We start from the raw sequence: 24,616 nt of genomic DNA, 5'->3' as shown, positions 1-24,616 counted from the left end.
CCCGGAGCTTATCGTATAACTAGATCGTTTAACTAAGCGTTTCCCCGGCTTTAGAAATGGGTTAGAGCTTAGAAATATAGAGAAGTATTTAGCTTTACGCGGTAGAGAAGCGATAGAACGGTATTTAAAACGGACCTTTAAAGTTTAAGAGAAGATAACGTTAGAAAAAAAAATATCGGGTTAGTTACGGATATATAAATAATTAAACACGTTTAATTACTCGCTCCTTTTATAAATTAAAAAGACCGAGAACTTATTAAGAAGTTAATACGTTTACGAGTTCTATATCTTCTAATTTATAATATAAACCGTTATAAAAGGATCGAGTTCGTTATTTTTAACCTTAATATAATAATTCTTAATATTAAAATATTTTACGAAAACATAAAATATTTCAATATTAACTTAGAAATATTTAAATTAATAATATTAATAAGGCTTAAAAAGGGATAATCGTTTTATAAAGCGATATATTAAATCTAGCGTTATTTTAATAAATATTATATCGAGTTTAAAGAAGGAAGACTTTCGCGAGGTTCCGTTTAATCCAGATTTTAACTAGTCTTATTAAGAAGTCTTTATCTCCGTAATACGATACTCCCCCTAGCTTTCTAACTATCCGCCTCGTTAAGAAAAAAAAAAGCAATACTAGTTTCGCAAGGTCGAAAGATTACTATCTATTAAAGCTGCTACGAAGATCTCGTATACTAGGCTTCACGTCGAAAAAGATTAATTCTAAAATCTTTAGACTTATCTCCTTGCAGAGCCAGCCAAAAGACTAAAAGATCGAGAGTTCAAATCAGAATAAGGAACAGATGAGCAGGCGATATAGCCGCCCCTTCATAGAATCTTTAAAACATATGGTTAACCACTTATTTATTCCCTAGCTCCTAAAGTCTAATAATACGGACCATTTCACGACTCTTTTCGTATAGCGAGATATCCTCTACGCGTTTTTAGGCGAATTACTTAACTACACCAGTTCAGCTAGGTTACCGACTATAACAAGCTTAACGGTCAGGCGACCAATACTCCGTACTGGTTAGAATCACTAAGCGATTAGCAGCCGCCGCTACGATTCACGGCTACTAATAAAGTCTATTTCTTTTCCAAGAAGCGATGGGCCGATAGATACTAAAACCGAGGACGCACGTTTATACTTCGGCCCGTAACCAGAAGCGGGGCTAAATATACGAACGAGAAGTACTAACTATTATAAGCCGCATAACTTTGGAATTAAAAAAAATACGCGTTTATACTTTAACCCCTAGTTAAAGGAAGGGCCGCTTATATAAACGAGCAGCCCTAGATCTTATTTAAGTCCTCTTTTTTAGAAATAGCCTCTAGGTAATAAGACAAGGTTTAACTCGTAGGTGAATATCGAGGGAAACTCGTTAATTATAGCCGTTAAAATGTTTATAAAATAAAATCGTAATTAAGACTCGTCGATTAATAATACATTTATAAGCCAGGCTTTAAGAACTAGTTTTAATACGTATATATATTCTTTAATAGTTTTTACAGTAACTTCGCCGTCGAGACCTTCGCTAACTTACTCAGATTATATACCTAACTATATAATACGATTAATCTCTCCGTTAAGCAGAAAAACCCGAAGTATTTATAAAACGTTTATTAAACCAAGTTATAATAATTAGTATAGGATTAAATTAAACCATATAATATTATAAATTATATATATCGAGTATTTTAAACTTGCCCCTCTTTCTCCGCTATAATCTTAATTCTCTGTGATCGCCGTGGTCCTTCTGTAGCGGCGGCTTTATGTCGGCGTTAGGCTCGATGACTGCTTTGAGTGCGGACTTCCTCGTAGAGACTGTAGGGTAACGGCTCCTTCTTTTAAGACTTAGAGTTATTATCTTGCTTAGTAGCGTGTGCGTCCAGAGCATCCTCGTTATAACGTAGAGAGAGGGAGAGTAATCTATTAATAAAAGCCTCGGGGGCTTTAATAGGCTTCCTCTTTTAAATAACGCCGTAATTATCGTTTGAGAGCAGGAGGATAATACGATAATGCCCCTTAAACGAGATATAGAACTCGATAAGTATTTCTCGGAATATTATTTCGGCCCTTATATACGGGTGCGTAGCGAAGATCATACGCCATCGTGTGTTATTAATAGGTTTTACGACACCAGTACTATTTACCGGCGTACTTCCCGCTAGGTGTTATTAAAAGATGTTCCCCTCTATATCTGTCGATGCTTTAAAAGGACGGAGCGCAGCGTCGGCGTAATAAAGAATAATAGTTATGCTATGGACGGGTACGTTTTTATCGCGGATGACCTAGTAAATAATAAATATAATAATAATTTTACTATGGCCTTATACTTGTTAAAAAGTGTATAATAGCTTGGATACGCAGACCTATTAATTATTTAATCTTGACCATAATACTTATAAGGTAAATATTAGTACGGAGAAGCGCGCGTTTATATAGTTTCTTTAATTCCTTACTATAAACTCGTTACCCTATGCTTATACGGGCGAGTCGTAATTAAAACTACTTCTGTAATATATACGAATCTACTCTTTTGGCCTAGCCGAGATAATATTTTTATACCGTTCGAATTCGCGTATAATAACGTTTGCGATATTACTTACCAGCGCATTACGTTTTTCCAGGCCGGCTTTATACTACCCGGCCTCCTCACTGGCGTCTTTCCTAGTCTCTGTTTCATCGGCGAGCCTATACTGCACGTATCTTAGCTAACGAACAAGCTCTTGGTTCCGGAGCCTAAGCTGCTTATTTTCCTCTTTTAGTAAAGAAATGTATATATCGGGACTATAAGTTTTGTCCGAGTCCGTCGTATCGGCTACTTGCTTAGCTGCCGGTATGCCTGGGGTAAGGGAAGAGCCTTTTCGTATCTAGACGTTATGTTAGCAGAATGCTCTACCTTTATAAGTAAAAGACCCCCGTTATATAACTGACCCAAGCGGGTTACATACCGGGTTCCGTAGATTAGGATCTTATTATTAAAAACCAGGTTTGAAGAACCCTAAAGTACTATGCGTACGCCCTTAACAAACCCTGCGGAGTATAGCTAGCACGGTTTATACATATATTTACTTAGAGGGCTATTTTGTGGCGTCGCCGCGATAAACGATATAACCCACACTATACTACGTGATCAATAATTACTACAAGTTTATATTACGCTAAACGAATAATTTATTAAAGATCGATCTAATTATTTATTATTTTATATTTACGAGGTACGTTAAGGGCCCTAATCCTATTAACGTACTTAGTAGGCGCCATTTTTTAGCCGTGAATAAACGTCTATAAAAAAACTCCGTAAATCATTTATTAAAGTAACTATCGAGTCCCTAACTCTTACTAGATCCCGCTCGATCCGTTCTAATCTATCGTTCCGAGACAGCTCCTGATCGATACGGTCGAACCGCTGCTTAAGGTGGTTGTTTTTCCCTAATTCGGCCTCTAAATGCTCGAGTTTCTATATAATGTATCGGAATAGGCTAGAGGCGTTAAGTAAGGAAGTATACCGATCAGAAAAGTAAACTTATATTTTATAATTATTACATTTAGGAGCCGGGACTACTAGTTTTAACGAAGTAGGACCCGTTAATATCTCTTACGTATTAAAAATATCCTCTTTAAATATTATATTATACTCCGTATTTAAAAATATGATCTATTTTATAAATTTGAATTTAATAGCTAAGGCTTTTAATATATTTTCGGTGCCTTTCTTTTACGCGTTTCTTATAGCTTTTTAAAAATATATTTCTAGCTTATTAAAAACTAGTTATATTATTTTAAAAAACGACCACTCGTTTTCTTAAAATAAATTTTGGGATTTAAAAGCTATTAAATATATATAGCTTAAAACGCTAGTATCTAGTTATTAAGGCTTTCTTTAAACACGCGCGCTTATTATTATAAAGACCTTTTTACCGCTTTCAACTATAAGCTTCACTAATATTAGCACGCTAAAGGCATGCTTAGAACAACCGCCTATATAACTAGTGGCGAGTTTACCGGTATAAGTCTCGTAAATATTATATAGAACGGCATGGTTTAGAGCTAATCAGATCCTAGAATCAAGAACGTTCTCGGTAAGCCGTATAAGGCCAGACTCGTCTTTACCGATAACAACTTTCTCCCTATCGTTTTCTCGTTCGGCCGGCTTCCCTATATAGGCATATAGGTGGCGGTATTCGACGTGCCTACCGAAGTACCGAATAGGGATGCGTACCTATTTTAGTAATATTTTTAAAGCCGCACTTTGTAGTAGGGTATCACTAATCGAGATACAAGAAGTACGCTGGGCAATCCACTCCCACCTGCACGAAAGCAGTGATTATTAACGGCACTAACAGCCCTGAGTTGATTATATCTAACCAAGAAGGAAAGATCAGCTATATTTAAAAGACGTCATCGCTCCTTAAATCGCTAGTCACATCTATCTCCGGATCTAGTACCTTCGTAGAAACCGTAGTCTCGACCTACTAATTACTCACCACAACCTTCTTAAACACACAGATCCATATAACTAACGCCGTAGACGCTTACTCCACCTCTTGGAACCAGCCCAGCGCGTCTATGATAACGCTTAGCACCGTAATTACCGAATTATTAAGTCGAGTACCACCAGAAATAACGACTAACTCTCCCAAGGGTCCGAAAGCTACTTCCACAGGGTCATCGCTTCCGACCGCTTTAGCGTTTAGTACCCTGTATATAACCATTATTACAGTGCAGACGGTTACTTCTTTGGTCACCTAATCATATATAGCCTCAGCCGCCCGGGAGGTATAGCTTAGATATATAGCTTTATAAAATCTTATAAATTATTCGAACCTAACTTGGTAAGTCCAAATATTATAAAGTCGAATAATAATACCGTCCTCTTAATAATGCTTAGTAATAAAATTAAGTTTTATAATATTACTAAATATCTTTTAAGCTAGTTTAATATCTGCTATGCGGTATAGAAGGTGGCTTTTAAGATTACTTCCTCCGATCTCCTCGATACTTAAGTAAAACTAGTAGAATCGGAGGAAAAATTACGATTAGCGAAGGCTGAGCTCCAGTAACTCAAGGCTAAGATCGGTCATCTAGTAAATCAGGCTACGTTATTATCTGAAAATACGCGGCTCACGCTCTAAGCCGGCATCGAATTTATTTACCACAGTTACCCGCTCGAATTTAGAGCTATATAAAATAAAAGACGGTCACGAGGATTATATAGAAACAGCAGATATAACTAGATCAAAGTAGGATAGATTATTTAGAACTAGGAACGATATACCGTTTTCTAAATTTAAAAAGGTTTTATTTCTAGAAACCGCAACCTAAAACGTAATAACAGCAATCCTGTATAGCGATAATATCCGTTAGAACTGCTACCGCATAGAGTTATATATATAACTCTCCTTAAGTCTCTAAAAATAATTTATTAGCACCTTTTTACTTATATATTTCACGGTTATTAAAAAGGTATTACTATAATTATTAACATTTAATTTATAATAACATGAGCCCGAACACTTAATCATCTAGTTAAATCGCTAAGGCGACGAGGATACGCGCGTAAAGAGAACATAAATAAGAGAAGGCAAAGCTCCGTAAACGGCGATTAACGATAATTAAAAAACTGGACGAATTCTATAAACTTTGTAGAGCTGAAATATATATAGCTATATATATGAACTCCTGGTAGGTTGAGTATTCCTCTTCTAATAATCCAAGCTAACTATTATAGCGTAGTTAAATTATAGTTTATAATACATTTAAAAGTAGCACCAGCTAATTACGCCGGCCGTAGGGTAAGTAATATCCGACCCCCGTTGATTTACGGGCTAAAAAATATATAAAGCAGAAGTGGGTCATAGCCGATACCAGGTGTTTCAGGACGGGTGAATCTAGACGAAAATAATACGTATAGTTAAAGATATAGTATGAACTTATAATCTTATTATTATTCTTATATCGTACTTTACGAGTTACTAACGATACAGTAATAAAAAGTATACTACGCTATTAGTCTTCACTTCTTGCATAGTCTGCCATTATAGTCACCCCTCACAACGCTTAGTAGCCCCACTTCAATTAAGCTACACCTCGAAATATCAGCACAAGTAGAAGTTAATACTCCATTATTTATCACAATATTAATTTATCTATTATAACTAGATACGAAGATATAAACGAGCTGGAAAAGTAACTCCAAATTACCCTAAAATATATCGAAAAGGCCGAAAAAGAATAATAAAAAGAACGACAACGCGTCGAAAGAGTAGTAACGCGCCGAAGACGTAGAGAAAAAGCGAGAGGGGAAGCGACGACGCGCCGAGAAAAAACGATAACGAGCCGATATTTCCGAGGAACAAACATAACGAATAATACTAAACGAATATATCGCTACTTACCATACCTCCGTATTTTTTAGATTCGCTATCGAACCAGACCCGCAATTAATATCGAAAGGTCCAATAACTAGTCCTCGTAATAAATAATGTTTAAAGAACTTAAAGCTATGGTCCAACTTTCTCGAGTAATAAAAAACTGCTTTAAGCACCTTTTATAATACCTTCCCCACCGGGAATCGCGTTTTTAAAAACCGAAACTTTTTAATCGGTTTTAGTAACAGAATCTCGTAGCGGCTAATCGCGGACGAGAAAACCCTCGAATATTTTTTATATAATACCGTGGAAAATCCGGTTAAAGTTATTCTCGAATAGTTAAAAAGAGTAGAAACTATTACTAATACCTATTAGCTTAGAAATAATATTATTTTCGAGAACCATCCTCGCGTTATTAATAATATTACTAAAGAGGTTATATTTAGGAATACTTTAATATTACCGCCTCGGACATTAAACCACCGATAATATCTATACTAGCTACGGTTAAACCAGATCTATATTTACCGCGGTAATAGTTCCGTATTAGCACTATATGCTATGCTTTATATTTACGAGTACAAGCCGCCCCATAAGCTGATCGCTACATATTTACGTGTAAGGCTTCGGGCGATAAATATATATAAGGAAGTAATAAACCGGAAGCTTATACCGAACTTTGTAAAACCTATACGCGCTTTTAGTACCATACAAAGAGGCTGGTAACATCCGCCATTACGCAAACATATCACTTTATGATAGAAAGTGGTCTGGAGTACGGCCAGCTTACCATAAACGAGACGATTATGTTTCTTAAAATCGATTAGGGTAAACCTTAAACCTTGAACTACTATTTAACGGAACCTGGCCTAGAGGTATCGGCTTACCCACCGTCTACTAGGCTATCGGCCAATGCTTATTATTTATACTAATAGCGCTCGGGGCGCCTAAGGAACGTCAGTAGTATGGGCAGGACGAGCGATAGAGAGCCATGGATGGCCTCGAAACGTGGGCTAAGGATTTCGAAACTATACTACGGTCTGTTCTAGAAAGTGAACGATCGGTATCGTTAGAAAACAAGTCTTGCTATATTCTAATTTATGAAAAGATCGATCGCTTACTACGTCGCTTACCGTATATCTTACGCTAATAAAGACGCCGCCGATAGAATAACGAGGTGTGTAAGGGACAGCCAAAGAAGGACGTAACGGACCTATCCGACAATAATAAAATAGTATTAATACCACCCGATACTCCTACCCCCGTAGGACAAAACGGGGTTCGGCGTAGTTAATACCTGGCGCATCGGACTTATCTAGATAAAAGCGGCGTGCAGGAACAGCTATACTATTCATAAAGATGCCTTTTGGAGCTAGTCCTAAAAAGGCTCCTAAATTCGACATACCCGAACGTATCGCTTTACGGCAAAGGTGACGCAAGTAACCGTAAACATCATCCCGCTAGTTATAACGAGTAGATTCGCCTCCTTTAAGAATAGCTCGAGCAGTCTCTTAACGATAAGATCATACCCCTAAACGATAATGGTGCGCGCAGTGTACTCTTTAAAGTAACACTCCTTGCCTACGGCTACACCTTTATCAGCAGGGGCACCGTGCAGGCTTTTATCGAGGACCTCGGGCACGAGGCCGCTCCAAGGTGCGTACGTGCCCGTGTTTCTGGGCGCTATTGACCTCCGTCTAATGAACAAGGTCTGTTATTATAACCATCGAGTCTCTGTTATGTATATAACGCTTCTCTCTTAGGGGTGGAATTAGTATTCCGCAGGTGGTGAATAAAGACGAAAAACAGAAATTCCTTCCACCTACTATTCGAGCCTTATAGGTATTATATTAAGAGGGTGTAATTCACCGGGACGTGCGATCGGCGAACGTGTTGTTTAATCCTAGGATGATAAGGGTTATATTGATCGACTTTGAGCGGGCTTCATTGTTTACACTTTAACGTCCGTTAGCGGAGTTAATATTGAATAAGCGGAAATATAGGATAAATCTTAAGGCCTTTAGGAAGGCTACTTATAATTCAGGAAGTACGAGAAGGAGTAGGTAGTATATTTACGGAGGATATTTCGAGAATAAGGATTATACTCTTAAATTATAAATAGTATAAATTATAGATAGAGTTCTTAAAATACTTATTTCTTATAAAATAGCTAGCTATAATAAATAATTAAACTATTACGTTAACTAATAATATATCTATATTATCAAGAAATACAGCTCTATCTCCCTACTTAATCTGTACGAGACCTTTAGTAACAAGTTAATAGCCACTTAAGTCTTTAGAAGCGCTCCTGGTTAAGCCTTTAGCCCCCCTATCTAAACTGGCCGAGCTTTCCGAAATCTTGCTTATATATAAAGCAGGAAAAAGACATAACTGAACCGTGGGAGCTTACCCTGTCCGATTACCCTCCTCGTAGGTTATGATATTAATTAAGGTTATCGTACACGAGTCAAATTGGCTTCCGTACTGAGGGAAAGCTTAAAAGCAGCCTTTATTAGTAAGGTATAGCTTTGCCGCCAGTTCGATCGTACGGTGCATAGCATCTTCGAAACGAGCTACTAATATCTAATCAGACATTACTTCTTCACTTATATTAGTCTGCCTCGATTCAGAATCCAGTAGTAGGTCTAGTATATGGTATATATAACCCGATAACGTCTTAGAGCGGCTATTAACGAAATTTTTAAAGGAGGGCTCCGACACCTAGGACCTATAGATAAGGGTATTAAGCTAGCGAATATCAGACCTATTTACGTTAGCTAATTAGTATGAAAAACCTATTTCAAGTGATATAATTTATACCTTATTAATAATTACTTTTTGTAAAGGTTATACATCGGGGACTTTATAATTACTATCTCTTTAAAAGGATATTGCTATATAAGAGCCTAAAGTAATATAGCTATAAGGGACCTAAGGACGTTAATAATCTTTATGCCGGACTTCTTACAAGATATAATGAAGGATTTGAAATCTAAATCCTACCCGAAAACCTTACTGGCCCACTATAAAAGCACTAAACTTACACTATAATCTTTTAACGGATCCAATATGCGTTCATCCCCCTTAAGCGACGCGTACGCGTTAGTAATAAAATCCTTAATCAGTTCGAGCTCAGCCCTAGGGTCGACGTTAATAAGACTAAGACTGCCGACTTCGCTACAACTAGTATACTCTTTAACTGGCTAAGTAAAGAGTAATTACTTCTTTAGTACGAAATTCTTACACTAAAAGCTAAGTAGTAAGGCCGGTTTATCTAGAAAGCCTTCTATCGCTCTAACGCAATAACGAAGCTCATCCCTCTCTTGGTACGTATTATTCAAGCGGCCGACCAGCGTAAAGACCTCGTTTTATATTAATTTAATCTGGCGCTTTTTAGTAAGAGAATCTTCTTCTATAATATTATAATATATAGAAACCGACTTTAAGCCTCGAGATATAAAAGCTCCTATATACGTTACAAGCAGCGGATCAACTCGGTAAAAATGTAGAACCCTTTTAAAAGAATTTATATTAATAAAATTAAGATAATTAATTAGGATAATTAATAAATAAAAAAGGTGAACTGTTGGTCGAAGTAAAGTCCGGCTCCGACGGTAATGGTCAGGATTTATTATTTTTCTTAATTTATCCTTGCTTAAGAAGTAAGGCCTTTAAAGTTAGTAAAGGCGATTAGGCTTATTATTATCTTAAGGATTTTTAAATAAAAAAGTATACCCGGTAAACCGTAGTGCTGGCTTTTTAATGCAGGTCGTGGTAGGCCGCGAGATTATTTACTAGAGCCGAGATCCTATACCTGACCGGAGATCTGGTATAACGCCTAGGACGTGGAATATTACTCGCGGGTATAACTGTCTCAATATTAGATAGCTTATATATGTCGGATTGGTATATTAAGTAAATTCTCTTATAAGTCGGCTTACTATTATCCTATATATTAGTATGCTAACATGCCTTGTAACTAAAACTTCGTATTAGTAAAACGAGGCTTCCTAATTCTGCTATCTAGTGAAAATAACCTTGAACGCTTTAGACAATATAGCTAAATCTGTATTCAGTCTTTCGAATAGCCAGCAGATTAATTTAAAATATCTACGTATTAGGTACTCCGAGAATTAAATCGATTATAAAAAAGCCTATTCTAATAGATATATAATAATCCTCCAAAATACGAGGAGCGTTGTAATCCTTACGAGCTTTAATAAATAAGGGGGTAAGGTTAAGTCCACCATTTTATCGTTATTTACAAACTTCAAAATTATTAATAACGCTTTATCCGGCAGTTTATAAAGTATTTTAGGTGGTTTAGTTATATATAAAGCAAGAAGATGCTTAAGTTTATATATTATATAGCATAACTATAGAAATAAAGAGTTCTAGCGATCCGCGGTATAGTAATACGAGGAGCCCTATAGTGTCAACCCTAGTATAAATTTTTTAATACGCCCAACGTAATAATAAATATTAAAAGGGTAGGCTACGGGTATTTTTACGATACGGGGTACCTTTTTAATCGTTTTTTAGCGGCGTATTGGCCCAGGGTTTATCGGAGGTTAGCTCGGGCTCCTCTTTATATAGAAAGCTTCAGCGCGACAGAGTCGAAAGTTATTTAGCGGTGCCACCTATTACCTTCTCGATATCCGAGATCGTATAATAATAGACTAGTTGATCCGGTTAAGAGTAAGTGTTAAGAAAAGAAATAAGAGGCGAACCTTTTCTATATCCTACCTAGCGAAAAGAATTACAGAGTATGTCTTAAATAATATTATGCTCGAAAATTAGACGCCCCTTATAGCTAGGTCGTTCACGGACGGTAATAGTAAATATAAATAATATTATAAAGAACGTAATAATAGGGCTACGCGTGTTTAGACGGATAACGTAGGTAGTATTTTAAAAAATCCTAAATGCTCGTATAAGAATAGGAGCTATGTATAATATCTATAGTAAAAAACGGCTAGTTTTATACTTTATATAGCTATACATATTTCCCTGTCCGGTATTACGTATAAGTTATAAATATAGGTAGCAGAGTATTACTTTAAGCTTCTATTTTTAAATATATTTATAACTACTATTTCTATTTATTATTATTATAATCAAAATAAAATATATATTGTTTTCTATTATTAAAGTTGTAATATAAACTTCCTAATTAACGTGGTTTTCTTAGTTATTAAGTTTATAGTCTTTATTAGTTAGGCTTTCGGCATTTCTATAGACGGTCGAGGTACGCACCTTGAATATCGAGCTTAGGTAAAACAGCTCCGTCGGCATAAGCTACAGCGTAGTATTACCCTTAACTTAAGAACCATGTCGGGAAGATAGTATCGAAAAACAAGCTATAACACTATAATCGTGCTCTTTCGTGAAGGGAGCCGTTTCCCGTAGGCTTAAATATAACATCGGCGGTAGTATATCCTTTATAGCTGCCGGTTAGTTCAACCGTAATTTAGCTTTATTTATTTATATTTAGTTTTACGAAAATAGCCGCCTAATTACTTATTAAATTTTAAAAAGGTCCTGTTTCGTTTTTTTAATAGTCGCAGTTCGGTAACCTTCGAACTTCTACCGCTCGATATCGCAAACTATCTTTTTAACTTGATCGCGCTTTTTAATTACTAATGCGTATATTTTATATACTTCGCGTCGGGTTTCTATCGCCTAAATAAGTTTTAAGCCGTACGTTTCCCTAATACGGTATTCTTTTATATATTGTGTAGAGAAACGGCCCTATTTCCAGTGCCTACAAGCTTAAAGAGTTTGGTAGTAAAAATATATTAGATCTAAAAAATAAAGCGAAAAGTATACTAAGAAAAGAACGGGAGAGAATAGATTAAAAGGTAAACTCGCGAGGTTTACTCTTTTATTACGCCGGTATTCGCTAGATCTTGCGAACCAAGCTACCGGGACCTGCTATGCTATTAAAATGCGGTTAATAAAGAGCTAACTAGCTCGAGGGCCACCAGTATCGTTCATCACCCCTTTCGAGTTGCTATCCTTTTATAATATAGGATTACCCGTTATTTATAAAACAGGATAATATCGTGAAGCTATTAAGAATAGCCTCTAATCGCTGATCGCACGGGCTGGGCCGAGCCTAAGGAGCATGAGATGGCGGACACTTAAAATAGGCCACTCCGCACACCATGTCAGCCTATTGCCCATAGGCAGGTCGGCCGCTTAGCGACTTAGAGCGTAATACGTATACGACATAGTTATTAAGGCAAAATGGAAATGAAAGCGCCAGGACGACTGTGCGCCAGGTTCGCTGAGCCGTATATACCATTTTATACTGAACTCGTTCTACTATAAGGGTCTGAGCGACTCTACTATTGGCTAGGAATGATTAGACTTGACATAAAGTGCCCTAGAACGAAAAGGCTGCGGGTACTTGGGCTAATCGCCCCCGCTTAATAACGGCGCGTAGAAATCAAGCCAGTTTATACGTAAATATAACAATGCTCCCCTTACCATAGCTAACCGTTAAGTCGTAATACTCCTAAATAAAATTATTATTCCGCTCAGGCTCGCGTAAACGCAAATAATCTCCTACCCCCGAATTATTACCGATTAACGTTAACCGACACCTTCGAAAGAAGATCAAGCACCTCTACCTAAACCGACCGCCACCTTCGTTCTAGGATAACCTCGGCGAAATCCCGTTCGTCCGTAACGCGCTATACGAACTAAATCGAAAAAACGTAATCGAGTAGCCGAGAATACCTACGATTTATTATCCTAAAATAACGAGGGTTAGCCGGTTATTCTAGCCCGTTTTAAAACATTTCTAGCCGTTAACGTCTACGCGTCTACACCAAATTAAACGCTTTTTAAAAGAAAGAGGCCCGAATTTTTTAAATTATAAAGGCGTACTTTACTATATTACTACTCCCTATCTCGTATAGCATAGCAAAATCCCGCAATATGAGCTAATCCAGCCCTAAGCGACGGAAGCGCGGTTCGTAATTATTAACGAAGCGTAGCTCTAACACGACAAGTATTAAAAGTACCGGACCATATAACCGTACTTTTTAACAAAATTTTATCGACTATAATATTTTCTTTATAAAAATAAATACCTAAATAACAGCACTACTCCACTTCCCGATAATCTGAGGAGATTAGAGCGATTCTTGCCTAACCTCGACTATTATTATTTCCTTCGCGTTTTACGAACGAGGACTCTCAAGAAATTTAAAATAGAGGACGCGTACGTAACGAAGGAGTGGAAGATTTTTAATATAATCCCTCTTATTAAAGGGACGTCGCAGACCGTAAATATATATCCGGACAAATACCTTTTAATAACCTCGATCATCTGACCAATAACTCACTTATATCTGGGATTCTAAACCGTTACTACGGTGCTTACTTAGAGCAACTCGACCGAAAAGTACGTGCCGATCTTAATAGGCTTGTTATCCCTTTCACCTAATATAATTATTTAATCATGCTAAATAATCTTCTCGCCGTAAGGCGCTAATAGCTCGGCTATTATCGTAATACGGCAAGCGAATTATAACGGCGCTCTTAATACGAGAAGGATATAAAGCATTCTTTAGTACGGAAACTCTAAGCTATAATACGACGGAAACTTATTTAATTATATCGACATATTCCTCTAGTATATTTAAAATGTTTATTAACTATACTAAACAGTCGACGCAACTTATAGGCCGCTTAGAATATATAATAGCCTATTTAAACTTATAGGCTTTAATTAATAACATTAGAAGCTTTTAATAAGGGCTTATAACTTATTATAATAGTCTAGGTTAGACGAAACACCGGAGGGACGAGGCTATAAGGCTAGCAAATAGTAGGCTGCGCACAAGTTTTATATTAACCAAAGCTATAAGGCCTCCAACTACAGGCCCGCAACCTTACAAGGTTATAAATCATCTGCGGACAAGTTAGTAATAGATACGCCAATCACTAAACGTAAAAAGCTGGCGGTAATAAAAGGGCAGCCGATCCGGTTATCTTTCGAGGACGGGCGGTTTGGGTCAAGGTTACTAAATAACAGACTGAATAGTTTTCGCAGCTAAGATATCGATATGTGATCGACGGCTAATAAAATGCTTTAATTCGCATAGAGTCCGACCCTCTCTCCTTCCGTGGACGGTAATAATAAAGTACAAAGTAAGTGGTGAAATATCCTATTATAACGTCGCCCTGTACCAAATAAGTAAGCTCGATAACGTAAGGCCCTCGGCGGCCATATATTCCTGTTCGTATTAAAAAAAGGTAACGATACGCTTAGTATCTATGTATGATCGTATTAATAAGGTTTTATTATAATTATTTGTTTTCGTCTATTATTCCGTCTATTGCTTCTAGTATATACTCGAGATGTGCCTACACGCTGTGCGTAGAATCTAACCGCTAAATACCCTATTGGCGTAAGCCGGAATCTAACGTATTTCAGGTTTCTATAATTAATAAACGAGCTATAATTACTTGTTATATATATATCCAGCGTTACAAATAATACAAATTGTTTTTATTAATTAGTATTTAACCTTACAGTATTAATCCTTATCTTGATCTATAGCCGAAAAATTTATATAATATGTTCGTTACTAATATAAATAAGATCGGGTAGAACTAAACTATCTCCATAGTAATATCTAAGTTTAAAGTTATGGACGCCGTGCTCGAAGCTTTTTAGCCCCGCCTATTAAGATATTACCGGCCCTTTTAGTACTAAGCACGTAATTAATACTTTGTGGTCAACCTTATCGTTAATAGAGCTCACGAAGGGAGCTATTTTTAAATATTATATATTTAATAGACGATTATGTATAAGGCAGAATATAATTAAACTATATTAATTATAATCGCTTCTCCAGTAATAATATTATATAATTATTATAGTTCGGAGGTAAGATTTATAGAGGACTCGTACGCCCCTTTCTAATACTTCCGTATAACATCGCTAATAAAAAGTCTATTTAAAAAGGAAAAGTCGCCCCTTTAAAATAAGCTTTAGATCGTATCCTCGTGATTAAAAGCGTTCGTAGCTAGGTGCGGGAAAGGTATTTCACTAGTCGCTATAAAGTATATGGCCGTTCTTAAAGCGAAAATATCGGTTTTTTAATTATAAAAACTAGGATCCGCTCGTGGCATGGATAATATAATGCCCGCTAACGCGCTACTATCGTGAATAACCTCTCTTTCATTATTAAGGACTCTTTTTTTTAAAGTCGGAAAGTTTTATGTTTAAGTCCGAGTTTAGTAAAATATTTCTAATACTAATATCGTAATAAATAACCTTTTTTTAATAGACGTAAGTTAAACCCTTAATAGCTTTAAATACTTATTTTAATCTTTAAAGAGGAGGAGTACTAGGGTTATTTCGTAAATAAGCCTTAACTGAGCTATTTAGCATGTATTCGATAAGGAGACCGTCTTCGTATATCCCTTTTAAACGAATAATTCGAGGGTAATTTCCTAAAACTTTAAGAATTAATATCTTAGCCTCTAGACCTTTAAGAATTTAGTTCCTAAACTTCCGTCGATAAGACCGACCGCTATCTATAAAGTTACCCGTGTCATTACGGGGTATTAAAGGAAACTTTAAAACAGTATCCGGTTCCCTATTAAAGATAGTAATAAAGGCGCTAAACCCGCTCGTAAGGATTTTGCCAATGTCGACACCGGTAAGGTACCAAGGGTGAAAAGTATCAAGGTTATTATTTTCTATGGTTGGCAATAGTAGACAAAGTATTGATTATAAGGAGAAGTAGGCTATATCGTTAGCGGGGGAAAAATATTATTAATTAATAGAATTTTATACGAGATTCTGTTATTATATGATGTTCGCTTATTATTAATCCGATAAGTCCAGTATTACTATTCCCCGAAAGAACGTAAAACTATAATATCGTTATAATTCGAAACTATAACGCAATACTATGAATTTGTTTCGTAGTATTACTTAATTATTATTATTCTACTTATTAAATATATCTCCACGTACTTTTACTACCTATTCTCTAGCTAAATCTAATATAGGATAAGTCTATCCTACTCTCCTTTACACATCTACTCGTAAAATCTGTTAGTATAGGTCTTGCTATCAGTAAAAGAAGTTCGCCTATAGAGATTAAATAAAGTATTTCTTACCGTTAGTTACTAAAAGGATTTAATACTTAGGACAAATACCACTATAAATAGTACTAATTCTAAAGGAATTATTATCCTTCTAACCTAGATACTCGTTAGTATCAGCTTTAGAATAGGAAATAAGGACCTTTTATTTAATAACGTGCTTGGGATTATTAATAAAATGTTTATATCTTTTCTTATAAATCTAGCGCTTACATATTATAATAACCGGGAAACTAGAAAAAGTTAATAGAAATATATACTCGTTAAGTAATATAATTTAGTTTAAAATATAAAAGCTTGGAGTAATTAAAGAAACGGGAATAATAATACTTCCTATTTTTATAATAGTTATATAAGCTAATATTTAATAAGAAGATCGGTTATAAAATAGAGTTAGTAAAGTTTTAATCGCATATAAACATTTTTAAAGCAGACACTTATAAAAGTATAGTTCGTTAGTACTAACTACCCCGTAAATAAATTATAGCGTGATGTCCTCTATTTTCTAGCCTATACTAGAGACCTTTCCTAAGTCGCTATAGAAACGTACCACTATTATCTCGACCTTCTTTAAAGTGCAATATAGCCCCGTTTTTTAAGCTATAAGGTATAGATACTCAAGAGGTACTTTTATAGGATAAGAACTTTAAAAGTAACGTTTAAAATAATTTATTAAATTATTAATCACGGTGCGTTAAATTATACTTAAGCAGCGTAAGAACCGCTCTAATCTCTTCGGGGTTATCGGGAGGTGAAGGGGTACCGCCATCCGGATATTATATATACTGGGATAAACCCTTCCGCTTTAGGATGGACTGGGCGAAATAATAGCAGATGCCACTAAGCTAGTGCACCGTGGGGTATTAATAAGCGCTATAGGGCGAGATTAAGTAGAACGCTCTATTAAAGCTCCTAGCGAAGACACCCCACAAGATTTTGAGACGTTGGCAAATGAGTTAGGAATAGATACACCAACCACCAAACTTAAGAAGGCGAGAGACAGGCAGTCTACTTAGCTTCATATTTAGTTTAATTAAAATAAGAGTTCGTAGACGGTATTAGACCTGCAATACAGTTCTAGTCTCCAGGATGTCTTGGGGTGGCCGCCCGGCTAGCAACGGCGTACTTTACACGACGAATAACAAGTCGTCACTGCGCATATTAACGAGGTTTCTTGCGCCCTTGAAAATATGCTATTCACAACTACTATAATTGATGTCGTCAAGCAAATCGATTACACTTCATGGCTGATTGGGGTAGTTATAATTCTTTATAAACGTCAATTCGCTGTTGACTATTTATGGAAAACAGCATTGATGGTTGGTGCTATACCTTATTTCCCGTCCGTTCTCAACTGCGTGAGGCCAGACGAATTCCTCCCAACATTCGCGCACACCAGATCTTCGGCCAGAGAACATTGTAGTCGACCAAGTCGATGCCTCATCTATAAGTATTTGGTTGTGCGATTTTAGTAGATCGACATGTGAGGGGCTTAGTTTAGATGGCGGTCGATTGCCGGACATACCCGTCTTTGATCCCCAAATGAAATGGGAATCAACGCCAGCAACCGATATCTTCAGTTTATGGTTAATTTTTTACACCATTTAAACAGGACTTTGGCCGTTCAGAGATCGCCCACCTTTATGGAGTTCTATAGAAGAGAAACAGGCTTATAAGGCTCAAGTAGATACATGGTTTATAAATGGGTATTTTCCTTTAGTGTCACATATCACCGGAGGAAACGGAATTAAAGGATACTAAGATCATAAATATAAGTCCGCCGAGTAGGTGCTAAATACTGTTCGCGTTAAGATTGTCGCGTCGCCCCCTATAGGAAATGCACCACACACCTACCATTCTTCTATTTCACGGTCAACGACATTATTCTAGTGAGGCACCCATGAATCAAGGATTACGACAAGCGTTACCGTGCACCTTTCCAAGAATGGAAAGTGGTCTGAGCGAAGGATTTATCGGCTCGCCATCGGCGAAATCGTTTTCGTTACCAATTGCACCCATGCCTCGTACAGCAGGCACCGCTTCAGCTACCGCCTCCAAGCTGGCCTGCCAGGGAAATACTACTAACCCACGGGATCCTGCCTAAGAACGTGCTGACGGTAATGGAGTGACCAACTGAAAATTATATTGCACTTGGTTAACTTAATACAGAAGGAGGTTGAAGAGGAACCCACACCACAATGTATTTACGGGGTAGCTAGCACCAAATGAATCACACTTCCGCGAGCGTCTCTGCACTGAGTATGTTCACATACACACACACACGATTTATTAACGCCTGGGCGGCGGAGCCGAAAGGGCAACTCGCGCTAATCTACGGTACATGCTTGAATCGCTGGCTTGCCACCCAAAGTTCTTGCGTGGCTTGATTCCTGGGATCATTGATCATGGGACGTTGCATCATATATAAGCATATGTTCAATCCAAGCCACTTTAAGTGAACCCTTAATTGGTTCTGCACATTGATGGGAACCCGGTTCTAGCCTCCGTTTGCTGTCTAAAGGACATCCACCCAGTTGCAGGTCGAATAGTCGTGCGGGAGCATGCAAGCCTTCAAGCCTGATATCCTCAGAGCATATTTGCAATAACAAATGGCAGAGTATCTACCGGTCTCAATTACAGATTGAGATCATGTGCGTCTTGATAGAGGTGTGCAAGTGGTGCACCGAGCTGAATGACCACGATATCCAGCCAATGAGATCGTGTAGTAATAGCTAGCTACATCATTGCAAACGGTTACACAGCATTGATATATCTGCACGTTCAATTGGCCCCGTTCATTGTAGAGATAAGTGCTGCATGGTAGCAAATTTTATCACACCTGGCAGAGTGCCTATTGGACAGCATTGGACAACGGAGCATGAGGATTCACATTCTGCCTAAGCCCACCCCTGCCTATGAAATATTAGGACCTTTGTTGGTCTGTCAATTTCTGGTCGACCTTAAATGGTGCATCTAACTCGTCGCCCCTTCGTCGGTGTCTCTCCATTCCACCCACTTCGCGGATCACCCCATTTCTTGCCTCCCCTTTCAGTACGCTCAATTTTCAACCTCGGGGATTATTCTTTGCATTAGCACCATGTCTGTGAACTCTTTGTCTTTGAAGACAATCCAGCACAATCTGAATAAGGTGGGGCAGGACTTATGGAAAGCCGATATTCCAGAAGTTGAGCTTGAGGAGATATTCAAGGAGTTACTATCTTTGAAGGCTCAAGTCGCTGTCCAGAGAACATTACAAGCTACTGCAACCCTCCTACGGGAGCATCCCAGCACGAAGGCTCTTCCAAAGCAGCAGGCTACGAAGGTTAAGCACTTCATTCGCTTCGTCTTTCGACGAGACAGCGAGGAAGGAAGTCGGCAAAAGCAGCTACGCGCATTTGATTGTGATACATTGAAATTCCTGGGGCTATCGTATTCGACCCAAGATATCATCAAGATGGACGCCACAGAATTTGAAGTCTTGCTAAAGTATGGTTCGAGATTCCTTGGTTATTGTAACATTGGTTGTCTGTTGTATCGTCCCGATGTAGACAAAGCTGTGGACGCTGAGTTCAAGGACGCCGATAACGGATCTTATGATGAGTTTCTTCAAGGTATAAAATACGGCACTCTAGAATAGAGCGATGCTAACTATACTAGCGCATTCTATACGACGACTACAAGTGCGCAAACGAAAATACGATGAAGTCGAAAGCCACCAGTCATCAGCAATGGCACTCGATACGGGGCCGACTGAAGATGCACCACCACCTCTGGCGGGCGGGCAAGTGAAGAAAGCAGCAGAATCGGCCAATATCAAACCAACGTCATACCACGGAGATGTATTCATTGTCGACAAAACAGAGGCACGGAAAGCACTGTTGTCCGATGAGGATGTTTGGGAAGTGTGGCTCACAAATCCCAAAAACAAATACAACGCCCATGATGAAAAAAAGAGATCGTTTCTCACGCTTTGGGTATCAGAGTCAATGGGCCAAGAATTGGGCAGTCGAAGTAAATTGATGTAGTTAGCTTAAAGAATGCCCTGCTTTACAAGTGCACTCTAAAGATCAGAGAATGTTTCTAGCTTTGGAAATGGTGCACCCTCGTTGTAAATGTCATGCCCATTTGCATGCCGACCATGCGACTCATTCGACTTGCACACACGTGACTCGCCATGAACAGACTCGAACGTCCAGCCAGTCTGCCTGGTGGGGACGCATGCATTTAAAGTCGATATATCCAGCATTATAGTTCCTCTGGGGAGGACGAGCTCTCAGCATATGTGCATTGTTTTGCCCAATGACCTGGAGTGCAACAAGCATCGAGAGATTGTTTGTATCCAGGTATGTAGCGAGATCTTGAAGAAATGCGCTGCCGACCTGTGATAGATCAGGCACAGGGCCCATCTGATACTCATATGGATGGAAGCCGTGATCTGTAAGAACGAATACGTGCCCGTGTACGTTGTTCAGGTTCGTCGTCTTGATTATACTGGGCTTGGCCCATCGACATCGTGGTGTATCGTAGTTCACCCCAAGCAAGGCCGTATTTTCAGGGATAACGAAATGGGAGTGCGCCAGATGGATTCCAAATATTGTATGGGCGCGGTGACGAACGAAGAGTGCGGCAAGATCTTGAAGGTGTAGATCAGAAATTGCTGGCTGTTGCGAGTCGTCAGGAAGTGTGTTGTAACTAATTAAATCAGTTGGAGAACAGTGAGACTTGATTTAAGCTCGTAACGCACATGTCGCGACTTTCCAATAGGTCACTTTCCCGTAATTCCTGATTGAGGCCGGGAATACCTCTTCCCATGTAGGCCATGTTTTGTATCCAGATGCTCATACCTCGTTATCGACCGATGACGTGAGCTTGTTGATTAAAGGCTGTGGTCTGTCATGTCGCTCGCATGTAGAAACTAAGAGGTGAGGATGTGATGGGCGTGGGAATCGTTTGACGAGGCGGGGTTTGGGTATCTGCTGGAACCCGAAAATAGCCGGTAGGCTCAATGTCGGGTGCCAATGATCTCTGGTTGCAGGTATGGGTCTATTCACCATGACTTTTTTGACAACCGTCAATACAATGTCGGCGACGTTAGTTTCAAAATCCATATATTATTTGAATTGGAGTTGAATATGACAGACATGTCTAAGTACAATGGAAGTCTACAGAGAATGCATTCGTCATGGGTATGAGACCGAGAATGAGAACAGTTAGACTTGCCTTGGGGTAAGCAAATGAGGGTGACACGGAATACAGTGCAGGCAAACAATTGGCACTAGAGAGGTAAGCAAAAAATGGACCAACCTCGTAAGTGAGTAAAGTGGCCGCTGGCTAGATATGCTACTAAAAAAAACAGATACTGGCTTATTCCGTTGACCAATAATACCGTTTCTTTTGCAGGATATGGATCTGGAGGCTGTCTAACACACGGCTTATGCCCATACCGGGTAGGATGCATGCAGTTGCTGGTTTGTAGGTCGGCCAATACCTTGCCAACTACCCTGTCCGTATGCGTTTCTTGTGAAGTACTTGGACATGCCCAGGAAGGAATCAACATGTCCCAGGTTGTAGGATCTGCCTGAGATGAAAACTTCCAACACGCTTATATCTCCATGCAAGCCACTGCAGGGTTGCAGCCAGGGTGGAAGCTCTCACAACCAGGGACAACATGCAGCAGGAAGTATACAGTTGTTTGTTACGATATTGGCCAATGGCTTGCTCGTTGCCCCGGATCATGGAAGTACATGAGACATATCAATATACCTACTCTTTGGCCTATCGGCAAAAGAAACATCTATCAAGACATAAAATGTGCCAGACATGACCATTCGCAACAACGCCCCCATGCAAGCAATTGAGATTTGCACATACCAAGCTAACCTCGGCGGCGGCATCCAGCATGATGTGCCATCATGAATATATTACCAAGGTGACCACAACAAGTAGGCCAACAACTAAATTACTCGACATATCGACGTGACTCTCAGATACAAGTATAACTCAATACTCGGGGACTGGCACAGTATTTCATCTGGAGCTCCCCTAGCCAGTGGCCTGAGAGGTTTTTATCTTCAGGGTCTATACCATATTGAAGAACTAAGATCAGTCCACACTCTTTCTGTCTACCACAAACAATGTGGGAAAGACTTCGTCATGCAAGCCATTGCAGGAGGTTGCAGGTCAGTGAATCTCTTCCCACCCCGGCACAGCATGCAGCGGCTCGCTCAGCACCCCCTGACCATAAGAGACCAATGTGATTGATATTCTTAGTATTGGTCTTCTAGGTCGGATGATGGCCATGTATGGATATATACCGTTTTTAGGCAAACCAATAGGGGCTGCAGCTCGGGGTGAATCCTTCCCGAATCGATGGAGGGTAAGGACAGCGTCGTCTCGAATCAAACTAGATAGGACTCAAACGGTATAAGTTTCCTTCTATTTCTGCTCACAGGCTGCCCCGAGTCATCTTTTTCATCACTTCCTCAATTCTAGCGAATACTTTCCAGATCAGCATCGCTACCGGAAGGCCACGTAGCTGCTATCAATACATAGTCAACGTCTCTTCAGTATCGCTATCCACCGTCACAGATAAGTCACCAGTGAGTGTATACTTACACCCACACAATTTCCTCCACTATCAAGCATTACTACCCAGGTTACTAGTCTGTATCATTATCACCGCTCATCTATACGTCTGCCGTCGAAATTAAGATCACCATGTCAAACAATAAAGAAAGCAACAGTCTGAAGGAGGAGCAGAAGAAGAGGAGCAGAAGAAGGAGAAGCAGAAGAAGGAGAAGCAGAAAAAGGAGGAAAAGCAGAGGAATCATGATGATACAATCCCTATAGACCAGGTCATGAGTGACGATGGTACAAGATGGAGTCTATGAACCATCCTACGCGGAGTGGGATTCCACAAATGGGCCGACGTTTCTCCGCACGGCCAACTCGCCGTTGCCGACACCTCCGTGACTCAACACAGCCTTAGGCTCACATGTTCTATTCATGTATTTATAAACCCCATAGCCAACAAAAGATTACTTTTCGATAAATCCCCTTATTCTTCTGCCACTCAAGAGAATCTTCCACCATAGAAGCAGTAATTCAGACAATTTCTCTATCCCCCAAGCTTAGCGACCATGTATGTGTACTTAGCTCTGTAGAAATTAACAACAAAATAGCACAACCTCTTCTTATAAAACAGAGTTAAGGCGTAAAGCCCAAGGACGTTAGAGTATCTACAATTAAGGCCGCAGCTATTCAATTCTATCTTTAACCAAGCTTTTAAGGAGATCATTCATGAAGTAGTAAGGCTCTGTCCCTAAACTAATTCTCTAATTAACTAAAGCAGAGATCCACCATTAAGGCTGCGCACCTTAACCTCTAAGTTGTACGTCCTAATACTCTCTTATTTGCGTCGGGAGGACTCACTTCAGATAAAAAATAGCTATACTTAATTTTATTTATAATCAAGTCGTTTAATCTCGTTGTAAAGGTTGCTTTTAATAAACGTAGCGAGCCTCTTTATTATATAGATTGGAAATCTTAGTTATATATCATATAGCCAGGGTATGCTTTGTATATAATAGAGGGAAGGATTTTATTTATTACGATTTTATATATAAAGAAACTATCCTAGCTATTTAAGAAGTCCTATATATTAATAAAAAGCTCGTCGTCAAGGTCTTAAGTTATTAATACGTCGAGGAAACTCGTGGTGTTATCTTATCTTATCGAGTGATCATTCGTGACTTGTATAATTTCTTCCCCGGTAATACCCGTATTATATAACCTTGATAGTATAATATCTTGATCATTACCACGGTAATCCATATCTGACTGAATATCCCTTAAGTCCACTCGTTTAGCGTTCTATTAAATTAATAGTGAGGTGTAAGCAGGGAATAGTGCGTCTCTGAATACGCTTTATATTTTCTCTCTACGGGATAAGTGGAGGTAAAAAGGGCCTATCGAGCGCGGGTAAAAATGCGGAAATAAGCGCTCGCGTCGTTATACTAGCCGTGTTCCCGTTCTTTTTACGTTTTTTAAAGCTAGAGGCTGTATTTATATATATACTTCTTACTTATAACGA

At 38.6% G+C, this 24,616-nt stretch overlaps 5 protein-coding genes across 5 annotated transcripts; 4 read left to right on the top strand and 1 right to left on the bottom strand.

Annotated features, from left to right (window-relative positions):
* Window positions 1-6,948: 6,948 nt before the first annotated feature.
* PG994_015206 (uncharacterized protein) lies at window positions 6,949-7,214 on the top strand (the record flags this gene model as incomplete). The annotated part of the gene is made up of 2 exons (XM_066866613.1): window positions 6,949-7,068; window positions 7,092-7,214. 2 exons carry the CDS (start codon window positions 6,949-6,951, stop codon window positions 7,212-7,214), a joined length of 243 nt encoding a protein of 80 aa, XP_066707527.1.
* Window positions 7,215-7,378: 164 nt separating this feature from the next.
* Window positions 7,379-7,681, top strand: PG994_015205 (uncharacterized protein; the record flags this gene model as incomplete). The annotated part of the gene is given in 3 exon segments (XM_066866612.1): window positions 7,379-7,455; window positions 7,496-7,568; window positions 7,580-7,681. The coding sequence occupies 3 exon segments, from the start codon at window positions 7,379-7,381 to the stop codon at window positions 7,679-7,681; spliced, it is 252 nt and encodes an 83-aa protein (XP_066707526.1).
* A 65-nt stretch (window positions 7,682-7,746) lies between these two features.
* PG994_015204 (uncharacterized protein) lies at window positions 7,747-8,077 on the top strand (the record flags this gene model as incomplete). Its single annotated transcript, XM_066866611.1, has 2 exons — window positions 7,747-7,817; window positions 7,942-8,077. 2 exons carry the CDS (start codon window positions 7,747-7,749, stop codon window positions 8,075-8,077), a joined length of 207 nt encoding a protein of 68 aa, XP_066707525.1.
* Window positions 8,078-19,621: 11,544 nt separating this feature from the next.
* PG994_015203 (uncharacterized protein) lies at window positions 19,622-20,549 on the top strand (the record flags this gene model as incomplete). The annotated part of the gene is made up of 2 exons (XM_066866610.1): window positions 19,622-20,135; window positions 20,206-20,549. The coding sequence occupies 2 exons, from the start codon at window positions 19,622-19,624 to the stop codon at window positions 20,547-20,549; spliced, it is 858 nt and encodes a 285-aa protein (XP_066707524.1).
* Window positions 20,550-20,669: 120 nt separating this feature from the next.
* On the bottom strand, window positions 20,670-21,345 carry PG994_015202 (uncharacterized protein; the record flags this gene model as incomplete). The annotated part of the gene is made up of 2 exons (XM_066866609.1): window positions 20,670-21,216; window positions 21,269-21,345. 2 exons carry the CDS (start codon window positions 21,343-21,345, stop codon window positions 20,670-20,672), a joined length of 624 nt encoding a protein of 207 aa, XP_066707523.1.
* Window positions 21,346-24,616: the final 3,271 nt, after the last annotated feature.

This window comes from Apiospora phragmitis (genome assembly GCF_038363925.1).
Source record: "Apiospora phragmitis strain CBS 135458 chromosome Unknown utg000016l:1.0-887042.0:1.0-888152.0, whole genome shotgun sequence".
In the NCBI taxonomy this organism is placed as follows: Eukaryota; Fungi; Ascomycota; class Sordariomycetes; order Amphisphaeriales; family Apiosporaceae; genus Apiospora; species Apiospora phragmitis.
The sequence above is the reverse complement of the archived record's forward strand: the minus strand, read 5'-3'. Positions and strand labels throughout refer to the sequence as shown.